At 47.2% G+C, this 17,507-nt stretch overlaps 2 protein-coding genes across 2 annotated transcripts; both read left to right on the top strand.

Annotated features, from left to right (window-relative positions):
* The first annotated feature begins 457 nt into the window (after positions 1-457).
* Positions 458-4,521, top strand: nfil3 (nuclear factor, interleukin 3 regulated). The gene is made up of 2 exons (XM_086187090.1): positions 458-648; positions 2,963-4,521. Exon 2 carries the CDS (start codon positions 3,058-3,060, stop codon positions 4,411-4,413), a length of 1,356 nt encoding a protein of 451 aa, XP_086043216.1. The 5' UTR covers positions 458-648; positions 2,963-3,057; the 3' UTR covers positions 4,414-4,521.
* Positions 4,522-5,613: 1,092 nt separating this feature from the next.
* Positions 5,614-14,375, top strand: auh (AU RNA binding protein/enoyl-CoA hydratase). Its single transcript, XM_086187834.1, has 10 exons — positions 5,614-5,863; positions 7,607-7,674; positions 7,876-7,963; positions 8,156-8,242; positions 8,709-8,801; positions 10,555-10,611; positions 11,148-11,335; positions 11,498-11,548; positions 12,385-12,432; positions 12,797-14,375. The coding sequence occupies exons 1-10, from the start codon at positions 5,659-5,661 to the stop codon at positions 12,872-12,874; spliced, it is 963 nt and encodes a 320-aa protein (XP_086043960.1). The 5' UTR covers positions 5,614-5,658; the 3' UTR covers positions 12,875-14,375.
* The last annotated feature ends 3,132 nt before the right edge of the window (positions 14,376-17,507 follow it).

Here is a 17,507-nt window from a genome sequence, read left to right as displayed (position 1 = left end):
TCTCAACGTCTTGCTGGTTGCTCATGTCTGAGAGAGGAATTCAGACACCTGCTGAAACAAAAAGATGGTTCCTGAATTGTTAGAGAAAGACGGAACACAAGAGTTCCATGAGGCAACTGATGATACAGTTTGAAAGACTTTTATATCGAAATGTGAAGTTCTTCGGCAGGCAAGACGTGCGTGAGTAGGAAATATGGGCAGCTAACGTTCCAGAGCAGCTTCACCCCCAAAACCCGGAGCTGGTCTATGGAGGAGGTCGTCTCAGGTGGGGGTCAACGTGGGGTCCTGAAGTGAAAGAAGTTTGAGCCTCTTGGGAGGAGAACCGACGTGCCTCAGTGCGCCATCACGGTGGAGGTGACGACACACCCCGAACCGCGTTCCGTGGACGTGATTGGCTTGAGTTGGAAGATGCAGCCTCCTGATTGGCTGCAGCGGCTGTCACTCGCCTTCGCACTGCCAATGCACTTAACCAGTGACCTAGTAACACAGATCCATGAGTCAGGAGCCACCTTGAGAGGAACAAGACGGAGAGGAAGACAGAGGGACTTTTGAACCGAACCGACCTGCTTCTGTGTGGGGCGGCTGATGGACGCGGGTACCGGGACACGAGCGTGATTCCCCCTGTCCTCCATCCAGCTGACGGACACGGTATGTTTCCATTGGACCCGGTCCGTCTGTCTCTTTGGTCGGAGGGTGTTTGGTGGGATGGTGGTGTTTACGTGCCCTCAAGTTAGCAGGTCTCCCTGTTTCCTGTTGGCCGAAACTATTTCAGAACTTCGGAGGTCTGGTTCGGGTCGGCAGCGTCGGGGCGCGTGTTTCCTTGTCTCTAGTCAGGCTAGTTAGCTCCAGCCGGGAGTTTGTTTGGACACGTAGGCCTGCTGCTGGCGGAAGATTGCGACACAGAGCTGGAAACCTGCAAGCGCCTGAGGGACGGTCTCACGGCTCCGTGTTAGCCGTCAGGCGGCAATGACCCGGTAACGACCCGGTAATAAGTTATTTAAGCCCACTAGCATGTCGAGTGCTGTGGCTGCTGACTTTCTAGGGCGTAGATGGTTGCAGGCCGGTGTCATGAGTAAGCAGTGATGTCATGTAACCGTGAATGGCCACATTGTCTCACGCAACAGCCGCCGGGCCCACCGGCGGCCACCGGCCGGCCCACATCTACATGATTACCGCTACCGTTGATACCGGTAGCTGCTGCCTGGATCAAGTTGCATAATGTCTGCAGCCAGAGAAGCTGCTGGCAGGCGGACGGGGGAGGGGCCGGGGACTGTTATTGTGTAATTGGGACACAATGACGGAATCCGGGCCAATAGTGGGACGTGTTGATGGGCCGCTGCGGTTCGGGCTGATCCCCCCCATGGAGGGGGTCTGCACTAAGCCAACAGTGACCCTCCCGCCGCGCCCCGCTGTCCAGATGCAGCGATGTCCCCGTCCCTCCGGACCACGTGTGGTCCAAATTTAGGCTTGATGTCATATGTTGCCTCCATAGAAAGCACACATGGGAGAAATCATCCCTCCAGCTGTGTGTGTGAGAGAGAGAGAGAGAGAGAGAGAGAGGTAATAACTCAGATCCAGAGTGGGTCACATTCAGAACCAACTGGTCTGCTCAGGTTCCCCTGGCTGCTGATGTTAACTGACATGAGGAGTAAATGATAGAATTATTAATAATTGAATAGATGAATCATATCACCATTAGGGATGGGAACTGATACGACTTTTCCAATTCCATTTTTGATTCTGCTTAACAATTTGGTTCTTTATTCATTCTCTTATCGGTTCTTCTTTGGTTGGTGAGTTACCTGCAGTATAGACAGCAGACGACATGCGAACGTTGCCGCAGCTGCTGGGTTGAGATTCTCTCAGGAGCAGATCGAAAATGCGACATTTATTCAAAGTTATCGGATGGTGTGTGTGCAAATGTTTCTGCATATTGGTAGCATGTCCTCCCTTAGATGAAATATCCACTTTGCAAGTATTGCAAGTTGCCCTGTTGTCATCCTTTCTTGTGAAATATAACCAAACTTTCCAGCATTTGTGCAGCTTGGGCGCCATGTTTCCTTGCTTAAGCAACACAAGGTGTGTGGTGATGTCATTCATGCCCACTGGAGTCAATAAGGGTTTGCAAAGTTGGCAAATGATTACAAGGAATTGAAACACTGGGAACCGGTTTTCAACAAGAACCAGTTTTCGATTCCCATCCATGCTCACCACCCCTGTGATTATAACCTGCATCTAAGCAAATACATTATTAATGACATGTCAGTGCCCTGCTGGAGGCCACATGCTTTGATGTGATGATCATGTGATCAGGACTTCCTGTGTGCCCTTGAGAGAGGAAGGTGTGAGAGTGGATGGAGATCCAGAGTTATCGTTATGATATTTAGGCTTGTTGCCAGCAACTAGGATCAGAGGACAAAGCTCAGAGATCCTTGATGCTACTGAATCTGGATGAGAACTCCCTCTGTTAGTCAAGTGATAAAGTTTTAGCACTAGTGCCAAAAGTAGTAGTGGTCGTATGTTGTTTGTATTGGACAGTTCATATGCCAAGTGCTTCACATCAATAGAACATAAAACAGTAAAGTACAATAAATGATGTCCCTGTTAAAGACGAGGATTTGTTTGGAAGCAGAGAACTCCATGGCTCCATGAACCCAAGGAGGCCGGAGGAAGATCACTTTTCCTTCTCTGGAAGGTTGTCGAAGAGGTGGGGCCTCAGAACCTTTGCTCTGGGGGCATTTTAGAAACCAGAGGTGGGGGGTCTGAGGGGTTCAGATGGGGCATAGTGATCAAAGTATTGGACACGTAGGCAGCAGCAACTCCTCAACAGATCTAAAACCTAAATTCATAAAATTGACTCTAAACGTCCAGCGAGCCAATGAAAAGCCTTGAAACTTGGACAGGATGTGTTCTCAGTGCGATGTCAGTCCTAATTACAGCCTCTATTTGTCTGTTCCTCCAGATTCCCTCAAGTGTGGATGCCACTATTACTGCTGCACACCAGCATGACAGCGGACAGCTGAAGACCTCAGAGTGTTCTGACTAACCAGAGCTAATATGCAATCCATCAAACAGGAGGTGGACTCCAGTGAGTCCTACAGCGGAGACGACACCCTGGTGCTGGCGGTGGCCCTGCAAGGTGCAAACAGAGACCTGATGGGCAACACAATCTCTGCTATGCCCTTCAAGACAAAAACAACCTGTCGCAGGAAAAGAGAGTTTATTCCAGAGGAGAAGAAAGATACGCTCTACTGGGAGAGAAGGCGCAAAAACAATGAGGCGGCCAAGCGCTCAAGGGAGAAGCGGCGCATCAATGACATGGTGCTTGAGAACAAGCTGATGGCTCTGGGCGAGGAGAACGCCTCCCTGAAGGCGGAGCTGCTCTCACTGAAGCTGAAGTTTGGCCTCATGAGCTCAACTGCATATGCCCAGGAAATCCAGAAACTATCCAGCTCCACTGCTGCCAACCTCTACCAGGAATTAGTCACATCCAACGTAGGTCAAGGGTCTTCCAGCAGGGATCTGGAGCCTCTTCACCTGCGCAGCAGCTGCATATCAGTCATCAAGCATTCACCTCACCTGCCCAAGACATGCACTGCAACTCAGGGTAGCTTTAGCATCTGCAGGAGCACAGAGCTCAAGCAGGAACCAGGAGAGGCTAGCAGCTGTGCACAGGAGAGGAGGAGTCCCTATGAGCTCTACAGGAACTACATGGCCAGCCCTCTGTCTCGAGTCTACCCTCAACCTGCCTCCTTTCTGCAGATCACCAGATCCACCAGTAACTCCCCTCGGAGCTCTGACGACGGTGCTGTTAGCAAGTCATCAGATGGTGAGGATGAGCAACAGGTTCCTAAAGGCTTGACGCCGACTGCAGCAGATCCCAGAAGTGTGATTGTCTCCACTCACAAAGTGCCAGATGCCAGTCCCTCCGCTTTACCCCACAAACTGCGGATCAAAGCCAGAAGCATCCCGATCAAAGTGGAGGCCATCGACCCAGAGTACGAGGCATCTGGGAAGTCCTCATCCCGCCTCAGTGTTTCTGAGGGACAGTGCTATCAGACCACTCGGGACCCCTCAGAGTACCCCCCGCCCTCCCTGTGCCCTTTGTCAGTCCAGGTCACCAACATGCAGGACTGGACACAGCGGGCCGAGCAGTGGCACAAGAGCAGCACGGGGGCGCTGCAGGACGTCAACCTGGGAGCCACCTCAAGCAAAGTAACAACAGTGGCGGTGAAAGTACCTTCCTATATACACTCGGATGCTGAGCACTCGTATCTCAAACAGGACCTTCCTGACTTGCCTGCAAAAGTAGCCTCCCAGAAAAGACTGATGACATCACAGCTGGGGTCCGTGATGGAGTCAGGCGAAGCTGCCACTGATCATCATGAATCATCAAAATGTTTTCCTGAATGACCTTTGTATGTTTTGCATTTCCACTGTATTTGCTGTTGCACTGTGTGGTTGATATTTGGGTTGAGTGGTGTTTACATCACTGTACATTTTCAAATAAAAGGAGGTGAAATCCAACTGAGCCTCAAGTTGCTGTGGCATGCTCGAGCACACCACCACTACCCTCCCATGGGCACAACTACTTCCACAAATACAGAAAATCCCACATTCTTCTGTTTTTCCACCTGCTCCTGCTGAACAGATCAGAATATAGAGAAGTGTAACAGCTCCACAGCCTCAGTTGCAGGCTTGTGTGAGGTAACCAGTCACAACATGCCAACCCAAATGAAGTGACGGTGCGGCAGACTCCCCCACTACTCTCACTAAACCTGTGAGGTGTGTCTGTTCAAAGGGCAGCTCCTGGGGATGATCCCCAGCAAGAACCTGCACCTGGAGGCGGTCATGAGTTCAGCCTCTGCAACTGGAACCATCTGGGAGGTCTCAGTGTGACAGGACTGATCAAGCTGTCAACTATATGTGCACGGAGCACATTATTGATGAGGCCTCAAAATATGCAGGAAGTAAGAGCCTGAATGTCCTGTTACAATAGGTCACCTGAAGCCCTGCACGGCCATGATTTGAGAGGTTCCAGTTTTCCCTCATCAGTGACACACAGTTGATGCTAGTAACACCTGAGCTGGATTCCATCCATCCATTGTCATCTTCCGCTTATTCCTACACATTAAGGGTCGCGGGGGGGCTGGAGCCTATCCCAGCGTCAACGGGCGAGAGGCGGGGTTCACCCTGCACAGGTCACCAGTCCATGGCAGGACCAACACATAGAGACAGACAACCATTCACACTCACAGTCACACCTACAGTCAATTTAGAGTATCAATCAGCCTCGTCCCCTCTTGATGTCTTTGGACTGTGGGAGGAAGCTGGAGTACCAGAGAGAACCCACGCAGGAACAGGGAGAACTGAGCTGGATTCATTCTCTTTTAAAGGATAATAATAGTCAGAAGAACTCATAGGAAGAGCAGAAAATGTGGTTTTGCTGGTGATGAATGTTTATATACTGTCTATGTATTTCTACTGCATATACACAGACAGAGATGAGAGTTGATGAAGAGGCTCAGTGTAATGTGTGTGTGTGTGTGTGTGTGTGTGTGTGTGTAGCATTTACAAGTCTAGACCGCGTCTCCGTCACGTGACCGCACCACCTGACCGGGGTGAGAGTTGAAAGTCACTAGCGCTCAGCTCGTCAACATGGCGGTCCTGGCGGGACGCAAAGCTCTGCTGCAGGCCTTCGGTGCCCAGGCTGCCACCAGCCCGCTGGCCTTTACGCACTACGTTTTCTCGGTGAGGGTCAGGTCACCTACTCGCCTGGTCACTCCCAAAGCTGCGACTCGATTGTACAGCTCCGAGTCGAAGGACGACCTGCGCGTCAGGTACCTGGAAGGAGATGACGCCGGTGAGTTCCGCTCCCCGCAGCGCTAAATTCAAATGCGTGCGTCACCGAACATACACCATTCGAATGGAAACAACATGGATTTAACGACCGCTACTGTCCCAGCAACTGCTGATAGGCACAGTCCGCCACTGAAGGGAGGCAGCGTAACTGTGGTGCGCAATGACGTCACTCCGTAACGCCCCCACTCAAACGTCCTACACAGGGGCGCAATTCGAAAAAATAAGACTCCAGGTTTCACTGTATACAGCACAGCAGGGAGGTGGTACTGTTGTAGTCATGCCAAGGATGAGGTTTGTTTGTAGTCAAATTGGTCATGTTAGGGATGAGGTGTGTTAGTAGTCCAACAGGAAGTAGTCATATCAGAGATGAGGTATGTTCGTAGTCCAACAGGAAGTAGTCATATCAGAGATGAGGTATGTTTGTAGTCCAACAGGAAGTAGTCATATCAGAGATGAGGTATGTTCGTAGTCCAACAGGAAGTAGTCATATCAGAGATGAGGTATGTTCGTAGTCCAGCAGGAAGTAGTCATATCAGAGATGAGGTATGTTAGTAGTCCAACAGGAAGTAGTCATATCAGAGATGAGGTGTGTTGGTAGTCCAACAGGAAGTAGTCATATCAGAGATGAGGTATGTTCGTAGTCCAACAGGAAGTAGTCATATCAGAGATGAGGTATGTTCGTAGTCCAACAGGAAGTAGTCATATCAGAGATGCGGTGTGTTGGTAGTCCAACAGGAAGTAGTCATATCAGAGATGAGGTATGTTCGTAGTCCAACAGGAAGTAGTCATATCAGAGATGAGGTGTGTTGGTAGTCCAACAGGAAGTAGTCATATCAGAGATGAGGTGTGTTAGTAGTCCAACAGGAAGTAGTCATATCAGAGATGAGGTGTGTTAGTAGTCCAACAGGAAGTAGTCATATCAGAGATGAGGTGTGTTGGTAGTCCAACAGGAAGTAGTCATATCAGAGATGAGGTATGTTCGTAGTCCAACAGGAAGTAGTCATATCAGAGATGAGGTATGTTCGTAGTCCAACAGGAAGTAGTCATCTCCTTGTTCCTCTACCAACAGGAATTTGGCATCTCCCGGTTCCTCCACCAGCAGCCTATGAGATCATTCCATGTGATTGTGGGTGATTGAAATAATAAATCAACTCTGTTCATCAAGATCATCTTCACTATTGAACCACTCTGATGATGCTGGGAGCCTGAATGCAGTGGTTAGCGGTGCTAAGCTAATGTTAGATTTTAGAGGAACTACATTACGGTCTCATGACTTTGACATCACGACACACATCACTATGTGTCTCAGGTGGTCAGGGTCCCCATAGGTCTTTGACCCAGCTGGAGTTATGCTAACACTTACCACTCATTACAATGTATTGTGCTACGTTAACTAGGATCTCAGCTTCCTAGAGAAGAGTCTCAATCTTCTTGTCTGTCTCCAGGGACAATGGACAGTAAGATTCTTCACATGTCCCTGCAACCACCTTCTCATTGACATTCAGAGCAGAACAAACTCCTCAGGTGCTCTGAATCGGAGCAGATGTTCAAGCCTGTCGACACTGAAACCAACATATCGTGTTTCCTTTTTCTAGCAGCAAATCTCTCTTCTAAATTGTGTAGTGGTGTACCTGTTTATTTGAGATGGTATACATTTTGATGTACTTGAATGCATTTTTACTTTAATAGTAGGAGTGTGTTACTGTTAATTGTTACATCATCATGCTGTGATGCTCTCTTTCAGGTATCGTCGTTGTTGGAATTAATCGACCAAAAGCCAAAAATGCCATCAGTAAAAATGTGGTCAAAATGGTATGTGTGACATCATAACTTTTTAAAGTGATTGATATTAATGTAATTTAAGTGACTACATCAGTAATCAGCAGTACAACTGTTGTTACTCCATAATATACAGACAAAATAATACAAGCATTTTATTCTATTCTTTTGTTGGGTGTCAGGGAATAAATTCCCTTGTAAGAAGTGTTTTTCAGGTGTGGTTGTGTCCTCCAGATGTCCGAGGCTGTGGAGGACATCAAGAAGAATAACCGAGTGCGCAGCGTCATTATTTGTAGTCTGGTCCCAGGGATCTTCTGTGCAGGTGAGGTCTGGAATGTCTGAGCATTAAGCACACGGTACACAAGTAACTGGATGGCTGGAATGAGTGTAACTGTAGGATGGTGGCAAGCCACTGTCTCTGAGTCCTCCACTCTGAGGGAGGGGGGCTCTTCCTCCTCAGATAAATGTGCCAGGAAGCCGTGGGTTTGATGCTGATGCCTTTTCCTGTGTGCAGGTGCAGATCTGAAGGAGAGAGCCAAGATGCACCAAAGTGAAGTGGGACCGTTTGTATCAAAAGCAAGAGCTCTGATCACCGAACTGGGTACTGAACGCTCCATGTAACAATCCTAGCTGGTTACATGTGTGGGGAAACGGGTGATGACACCAGCTTATAGTGTCTAAAAAATAAACGTGTGCGTGTGTGTATATGTGTATGTATGTATGTATATAGATATGTGTGTGTCTATGCATGTATATACATATATACACTCATAATGTGTATATGCGTGTATATACATATATACACGCATATACACACATACATATACGTGTGTCTATGCATGTATATACATATATACACTCAATGTGTATATGCGTGTATATACATATATACACGCATATACACACATACATATACGTATATGTATGTGTGTATATATACACACATACATATACGTATATGTATGTGTGTATATATACATATACAGTATAAAATTATTTGTTTGATGGGTTTGTGTATGTTGTGATGGGTAGCATGTCCTCTCTCTCTCTCTCTCTCTCTCCTGCAGGTAACCTGCCCATGCCAACGATAGCTGCAATCGATGGAGTGGCGTTGGGAGGAGGCCTGGAGATGGCCCTGGCCTGTGACATCAGAGTGGCCTGTAAGACTTGATCAGCTTTATTTTGAAGGGACAGAACATTGTGCAGGACACGATCTCAGTGATGCTAAACCGTCTTAGGGCACGTATCCACTGGCTCACTTCGGCTTGGGTCAGGTGTGTTTCCACCAGCACTGGGTACCACGTCAGCTTGGGTGGACTCACTGGCCGAGAGTTCCCCGGCGTTATTTGTGTGCAACTCAACAACAACAATGGACAACATGGAGGCAGCGTTATGCCTGTTGCTCAGTCAGTGGTTTTTGCTTGAACTGAAAGTGAGGGACGACAGACAGGCAAGGCTTCAAGCGGTGAAACACAACACCCAAGAAAAATATAAAGGACTTGACCAAGCAATTGTCCAGGATTCCACCAAGGCCGAGATGATGTCACATTTTAGTCCCTGCTTGGCTCACTTGTAACCCCAGCGGAGCAGGGACCAAAATGGTAATAGTTCGTTCTGGTTTGGGGCCAGTGGAAACTGGGCCAAACAGACCCGATCCGAGCCAAAGTGAGCCAGTGGAAATACAAACTAAGTCTGTAGATGAGGGATCGTGGTCATGGGTGCTAGACTGGACTCAGCGGTGATGTTTCATTGATGCTCTTGAATCTACCACCTTCCCTCGACTCATCTCTCTATATTTGTCAGGACCAACTCTTCTTCCGTGTGTGTTGAAGCTGTTTGTGATCGTTACAGATCTTCAGCCTCCATTGTGGAGATGAAGGTGGCGTGTCACTGCAGCTGAGATGGTGTAAGCTGCTCAGCAGTAGTGTAGCTGAGCTCATTCGTGATTTTCAGGGTCAAGACATGAACTTGTCTGATGGCCAACAGGATTCATTCGTTTGTATAGTGTCAGATCTGCTGACAGCTGCAGGCTGGTGAGGGTCAGCAGCTTGTGATTTACTCCAGTAGTTGCCTGAGTGAGCTGGCCGTGACAGGAAGTAATAATTCCTGAGCTGTAACAAATTTCAGATGAACATTTGATATGCAGGAGTTCAAATTTGTAGACACACTTGATGATCTGCACCAGGTTGGACTGGGTCTGCACTGACCAGATCAAATTGCTCAAATACGAGTGCTGCAGCGTGACTGGTTTGGTGGGTCAGCGATGGTGAGGGGAGGCGCGTCCTTAGAGGTTTGCACAGACCTCCACAATCTAGCCACATACCCATACTGTTGGTACTCGGATGAAGTGCTTACACTGGTGCAGCGGGTCCCATGGGGGCCCGGCTTCCTCCTGGTGCAGGGGAGTGTCCAGCCTCATGTTTGCGTGTCGGCAGTTTTTGGATGATGAAAATATTGATGCCCTCAAGTTCCTCAGACCTGAATCCAGTTGAGTACCTCAGGGATGTCATGTGTTGTTGCTTCAGCCACCACCAGGTGGCAGCAGACTGTCCAGGAGGTCACTGATGCCCTGGCCCCGGTCCTGTGTAGAACTGTCAAGACGCTGTGTTTGTAGGAGTGTGAGGGCTGTAATACACTCCAGAACCGTGTTACGTGCTCGTGTGATGAAGTTCACATGTTGGATCAGCCTGTGATTTCAAATTTTCACCTTGATTTCGTAGTGATCCTGAGTCCAAGTTGCTCATGATTTTTTTTCATTGACTGTTCCTGTATCGCCTTGTTTTCAACAAACTGCAGAATGTGTATTCGTGAAGATGGTTGTCTTGGAGCTGCCCCCTCACTGAGCAGGGTATCCATCCTTTTCCTCACTGGTTGTAATCATGAATAATACACTGCCCTTTTATCTCTCTCCAGCTAATGAAGCAAAAATGGGACTAGTGGAGACCAAACTAGCTATTATTCCTGGAGCAGGTAAGTTTTGTTAGTTGGCCATCGTTCCATCACCTCGGTGTATGATTTTGTTTTGCTGTGTTGTCAGGGCGGCTCTTGGGAGTAGACCCGTGTTGTCGACTCCACACCACATGGCTCTATGAATTTATCGATTATGTATGTTTTGTAGGGGAACTGTTAACTACCTCACAGATACAGTCAGACCAGAGACGCCTGAGTGAAACAGCCAGTCAGTCCACTACCTGTGGACATCTAGAACCGTATTTACACACCACCACACTCGAAATAAAAATGCAGTTTTCCAATGATTTGTAAATGAAAAACAGACGCAGCTTTTGATTGAATTTATGAACTTTCTATTTAATTAGGTTTAGTTTATTTTATTTGTGCCATGAAGCAACAACAATGATAACACCTTTGGTGTGACCCTGCAGACAGACCCTAACGGCTCCTCGCCGGATAATTGGATCAGAGTGTGACTGAACTGTAGAAGGAAGATGAGACGGTTGCAGGCTAATGTGTTGCTAATGTCCATCACATTTCTCCATCCTGTGCAGGTGGCACTCAGCGTCTCCCCAGGGTGATCAGCGTCTCTATGGCTAAGGAGCTAATCTTCGCTGCACGGGTGGTGGATGGAAGCGAGGCGTGCCGTCTGGGTCTGGTCAACCATTCTGTGGGGCAGAATCCTAGTGGAGATGCTGCCTACCTTCGAGCACTGGAGCTGGCCCGCGAGATCAACCCCCAGGTATCCACTCTGACACGTGCACACACGCATACTTGACATATTGTGTTTCATTGTTGACTAATCTTGGAGCAGGAATGTCTAATTTGATCAGCATTTGTAATTCACAAGGGTTTCTGACATATACAACAACTTGTGACATTCTGACTTTTGAAAACTCTGCAGGGTCCAATTGCAGTCAGGATGGCAAAGCTGGCCATCAACCAGGGCATCGAGGTAGGTCTCTGATCCACCTTCACGTCCTGCACCACGGGTGAGATAGCACCGTGTTAGACTTCCCTCCAACTCGTCTCTCTTTGGACTTTGTCCATTTGGCTCAGTAGGAGCAGACAAGCTGCTACTGGAAGTTGCTACTGACAGCTATTTGCTTTAACATATTATCATAAAACTGTCGACTGCATCGTGTGTTATTTTGTGATATTTGTGGGGAAATGATACCATCCACTCTTGCATCAGTTCCCTTCAATTCAAGCTTTGACTATGACGTTACACCTGCCACCAGGTATGACAGAAGCACCAAACAGAAAGTTGTAGCAATATCTGCAGAAGACGATAGCTGGGACGAGTCATGACTTTTGAATAGAAAGGAGGGAAACGTTGGAGACTAGCTGCTTTGAGGATTAGGAGAATCAGGAGTAGCACCAGGTCACAGAGGTAACGATGAGGCGCCGAGAGGCAGATGAAAGTCACAGAGATGCTGTCAGAACCGCTCGGAGGCTGCTGGTGTGATTAACTCTCACATTCATTTGATCTGTCATGACGCTGCTCGGTTATTGTGAGAGGAAGCTCTCACACCTGACTAACCTCAGCAAACGACTACATTGTGCAGAAAATGAACATGAAAATATGTCTGCTAGAAACCTTGAGGGTTACTCACAGTTGGAGAACTGATTACCTGTGAGGCACTTGGAGTACCAGCATCCTACTGGCTGACGACTGTCACATTCTCCTCTGTAAAGTCACTTCGTGGTAGATCTACAGACGCTGTCAAAGGAGGCGTACCGGGCTGAACTGAAGTCAGTGTGAACACTCACTGAGACTCTCTCCTCCAGGTGGATCTGTCCACAGGTCTGGCCATTGAAGAGGCCTGCTATGCCCAGGTGAGTGTGTTCTACTCTTAGTGCTCTGGAGTGTTTTATACCAGTAGGCCTTTTGAACAAAAATCTACTCTTCAGGTTGCCAGTCTCACACACACACACACACACACACATATAGACAGTTGCCAATCTGTCCCATCTAGGTACTTAATATGCACACACCAGAGAACCAAAACCAAAATCCCTCCCCCCATTCTGGATGGAAATCAGTTTTTGCTTTCTTGCATTCCACCATATTTGTGTTCTGAAAGCGTCACTCGCACAATGATAATCAGCTCTGAAGCCGCTGTCACCGGTGACACAAATGGGAGCCTCTGTTGTCCGGGTCTGGTCTCTGTCAACAAACCAAACCTGTGTTTTTTCCAAGGTGATTCCCACTAAAGACCGGTTGGAGGGTTTGGCTGCATTCAAGGAGAAGAGGCGTCCTCATTACAAGGGAGAGTGAGCCAGCTCACCTGGACCACAGCTTCCAGCGTCTGGGCTGGAGGACGTGTGTCTGACTGCAGGACATCAGCGCTGATCCCAGACCAGATCTACCACCACAGTGAGATTTGGGGAACCAGTCATGCTAACACGAACTGAGTACATCTGCACCCTTTAACGGGATTTACTAACATCGGTTCACACTACTTCACTCTAGCAGTAGTGAACCATCCAATTAGCATGAAGTTGCTAACGCTGCGTAGGAATGATGCTTCCCAGGGTTTGTTTTGCTTGCTGGAAATATAATTCTGTGTAATATCAAAAAAGACACTGTGACATTACATTTACAAAGGTTTTTTGTTTTTCTACAAACCAAAGCTGCTGCTGTCAGATGAAGTTGAAGGACACGACACGTCTTCCCTGAACGTTCGCGTGTTGCCTCCATGTGCTAAACAACAGCACCTGGACTCACTTCGGATTTCGTCCATTTGCTATTATTTAGCACTTCGAAGCACCTGAACGACTGAGAATCTTCCTCCAGCCTGAACTTGGCTTCACCTTTGGTGCAAACACAAGTTCAGTGGTGGACTGACTCCGTACGTGAATCAGCTGTGAAGACATGAACGCAGGAAATCATGCCATTTCAAATTTAACATTAAGGGGTACAATACTTGGAGGCTGGTTGGGGTCAGACGATCAACCTGGTTATCAGCACCAATGTTGAAAGGAGCCTGTGAACAGTTACAGCAGAACTCAGTGACCCACTGTTTTTGTGATGACTTGTGTGAGCACATGATGAGTAACTTCACCACAGAATCAAATAGTTATGCTTCTTTTTTGATCATTTCTTTCCACTTTTTGAACTCTGTGGCTGGAGGTGGTAGGATTTGGGTGATCTGTCCTGGTGAACACATTATCTCAGGAACGCCTTGAGGCCATTTGTTCTTATTTGGCAGAAACCATCTGCTTAGATGAGGAAGAGGATGAACTGGTTAGATTATGGTAGTCAAGGTTGTTCAAGACTCACTGAATAGGATGAGATTTGACTCAAATGTCTGATGGGATAAAATGACTCAATGTGCCAAAGGTTTCTTGACTGTGGTGATGATTCCATTTGGTACTTCTGGACCAGACTGGACCTGACCTGACCCCGTGCAGACCAGGTTGATTCAGTCTTACTCAGCAGCAACGCTTCTAACCCGGATGATCATATGATGGTCATGTGACATGATGTTTCTCTGGATATGAATAAATACAGCTGGATGGAGATCGAGAAGTGCTAGGTGTGTGAACACAGTAGCTGCCATATTTGAGGGAAACGTTTACTGTTGCTCCTTTAGCTCCACAATCCGAATGGAAACAAAATCAGCCATAAAACTTTAATTTCCTCTGAGTTGCCTTCTTTTCTCTACTATGTGTGTTCTCCTTCATTTAGTAGCCATGTTTGAATGAGCCTTGAGGGGCATGAGACCATATCACACACACACACACTCTCATAAATAAACCTCTGTCAGACACCTGTGTCCTCCCCTCTGTTTATTTGAATCTATGTGAGGAGAATGCGTCCAGTGGTCAAGTTTTTGACGGAGAGACGAGTATATGCAGAAGCTCGTGAAACTCCTGAGTGGGTGTTGACGGCTGGAAATGGAAGTCAGGAGGTTTAATCATCTTCAGAGATGGAACGTTTATCAAGTGGAGAACAAAGATCATTGATTTCCCTCAGAAAAACAGTTAAAAAGAAGAAAAAAAAGACAAAACTGAGAGCATTGAAATCACACTTCAGATAAAATCTGGAAAAAACAAAACACTTGTACAGACTATACTTGCCCCCCCCAAAAAAATCCTTTTTATTCTGCTCATGTCTCATTGTGTGAGATGTGACATTTTATCCAATAGTTAGTTTCAAAGAACAAGAAAACCCCATTAAGAGTAACCACATTATAAATCTATATAATCTGATTCCACTCTGATGTTGGTGGAGGTTCTTTAGTCCCTCTTAAATTATGGTTCTTCAGTGGCTGTGAGAAGTTGAGGTAAGCAGTATAGAAGATGGATGGCTGGATGATGATGTCTGCTCCTCCAGCTGGTCAGGTCACAAGCCCAGAGGATCTGAGATGATCAGCTGGAGGCTCCCACTGTCTCTCTGCCACTCACCAAAAAAAACATGACAACATTTGAATTCTCTCCATTTACCTGAACTTGACGTGGCTGCTGGTGTTAAAGTCCACGTTTGTGAGCAAATTCCCTCCACCTGACAGGATGATTGACAGGTGGGTCTTTGGCCACAGTACAAGGACACTCAAATGTGCAGTTTCATCTGGAAATGTGATTCTTTATTAATTGGGTGTCAGATATTTGAATGATGGCGCTGATCCAGATTCTAACCCATTGCCTGTACTGGATCATGGACCCACTGTGACAGGCCACATATCAACTGGGTTCAATCAAATTGATTTGGAATTCAGTTTCGTTTGATGCATTTGTGTGGAATTGGGTTTGTTTGTTTGTTTGTTCTCTTTTAAGAAGAACCTTTGGGTGATAAACTGCATATTTGAAAGTGTCCTTTTCTTGACTGGCTCTAGATCCACCTGCGAATCCTGCTGCAGGTGAACTAATAACGACTCCTGACAGGTGGAGGGGTTTTCCTGGCAAAGCTAAAGGGCTCACTAACATCTTTTGACTTGAAGTTGTGAATATTGACAGCAAAAAAAAAAGAAAGTGTTTTTGTAGAGTGTAGCTGAGATGATGTCAGGAACCAAGCAGGTTTGTGTCCAGGACTGTAGGATGAGAATTAATCTGTTTATGACTGAGAACCATACAGTCTGCGCATGCATGTTTACTCTTTCGTCCACTGTGTGCGTGTGCCCCATTAGAGTTTTTATTCATCTGCTGTCCCGTACCGTGTGCTGAATGCATCTCCAGGTGCTTGTCAGGTGACGTCTCAGGGTTGCAGCTCTACTTGAGTCTGTGAGGACACTCTAGGTTCTGGGGTCTCTCGTCATGCTGGCGGTTGAAGGTCACGTGATCATATGCATATAAGTAGAAGGTGTGTGTGTGAGCCTGTAGTGAGACTGTTGAGGCCCTGGCCGGCGGTTGCGTTGCAGGCCTGCCCTGTGGCTTCATGCTGCTGCTGCACATCCCCACTGTGGCTGGCTTCCTTCCGGCAGATGTCCCAGCTATGAGCCAGGGGGAATCCCACCACAAGCCAAGTTGCGTAAAGAAAGAGTGGTGCCCCAATGCTGGATGTCTGCACCCCAGTTGCCTCTCATGGGAAATGTGAAAGGTGTAACGGTAGCATAGTAGTCGTGTCACCGCAGGTCAGGTCGGTCGGCGAGATGTTCCTCTTCCTCCATGGTCATGCCGCTTTTTCAACAGTTCAACTCTGACAGGTGGTTTGGGTCCTGAACGCCACCGCAGAGCACCGCAACAGAATTTCTGCAGCTGCAAACAATTCAGACAGTCTTTCTAAAAAAATAAAATACTTGATAACAATTCATGTACACAAGTCAAAACTACCTTGACCCTTCCAGGTCAGAGGGAGGTCAAAGAGTCAGAGATCTGCTACAATTTTACAGTTGGAGTTGTCTTGGACTGTGTGCCTCCATGATGGAGATGAGCCAAAGGAGCAACGCTCCCAGCGATGTTCTCTCCATTTGTCCTCACGTTATCTCAGCCATGCTGGGATTTCCATGTTCCTGTGTTAGCCATCACCGACCGGTTTGCCTCAAAAAACACACACATTTACTCCCTTGTTTGATTCGACACATTTTGATACAACAACTGCACGGTCTGGCAACGTATGTCATTATGCAAAATTGACCAATTGGACAAATACCGAAGCATCAGGGCCATTTCTAAAAGAGCTCAGAGTCTCTGGCCGAACGTAGTTTGAAAAAAATGGAAAAGTGGCCAAAGGTGGAAAAAGTGATGTTGGGATGGGTACTGAACTCCACAGAGATGAAATATAGAGAAAAATTACCTGAAGCCGCCCCCAAAAAGTTATTCACCTCATGTCACTGTGGCTCTCTGACATACTCATGTAAAAGCTGTGGTGTTGTTATTGATAAAACATCCTAATGAATGCAGTAATAAACACCAAACTCTACAGTGAGGCTGGGAAGAGGAGTCAGACTGGATGAACGTGTCGGGAATGTTCGAGCTTTGACCTGTTCAGTCCCCTCCTGGTTCTGGAAGGGTTTCCTGAGGCCTGTGGTTACGCTATCCATCCTTTTGCGGGTTGCCGGTGTCACCCGGCTGTGACAACAACTACCTGGACCCGGGGTTGAGACGCATCCGCAAGGGTCTTGGCGAAGTAGGAGTCCAGTGGCAGACATGTCTCTTTGTTTGAGTTTGTGGAAATGATACATATAAATATATTTGTTAATTCCTAAAAGCAAAACAGGAGAGAACAGTTTATACTTGAAAATTTGTTCTTATTGACGTGCAATTCTCTATAAAGTAATGCAAATCTTATTAAAAGGTTGAGAACTACATTGATTGTTCCGGCCGTGGAAGCCGAACACAACAAATCCTTCCAACGGTCCCTGGAAATGTGCAGTAAATAAAGGTGTGACTGTTTTGGTTTGAGTTTGGCTAAACCTTTTGGTATAGTTGTTTTAATCAGGTGTTTGATAGGTGGAGGTAAACCTGTGGAC

This window comes from Aulostomus chinensis, chromosome 19 (assembly GCF_037954235.1).
Source record: "Aulostomus chinensis isolate RoL2024-O1b breed Wild chromosome 19, RoL_Achi_v1.0, whole genome shotgun sequence".
NCBI classification, from domain to species: domain Eukaryota; kingdom Metazoa; phylum Chordata; class Actinopteri; order Syngnathiformes; family Aulostomidae; genus Aulostomus; species Aulostomus chinensis.
This window is presented reverse-complemented; position numbering and strand designations above follow the sequence as displayed.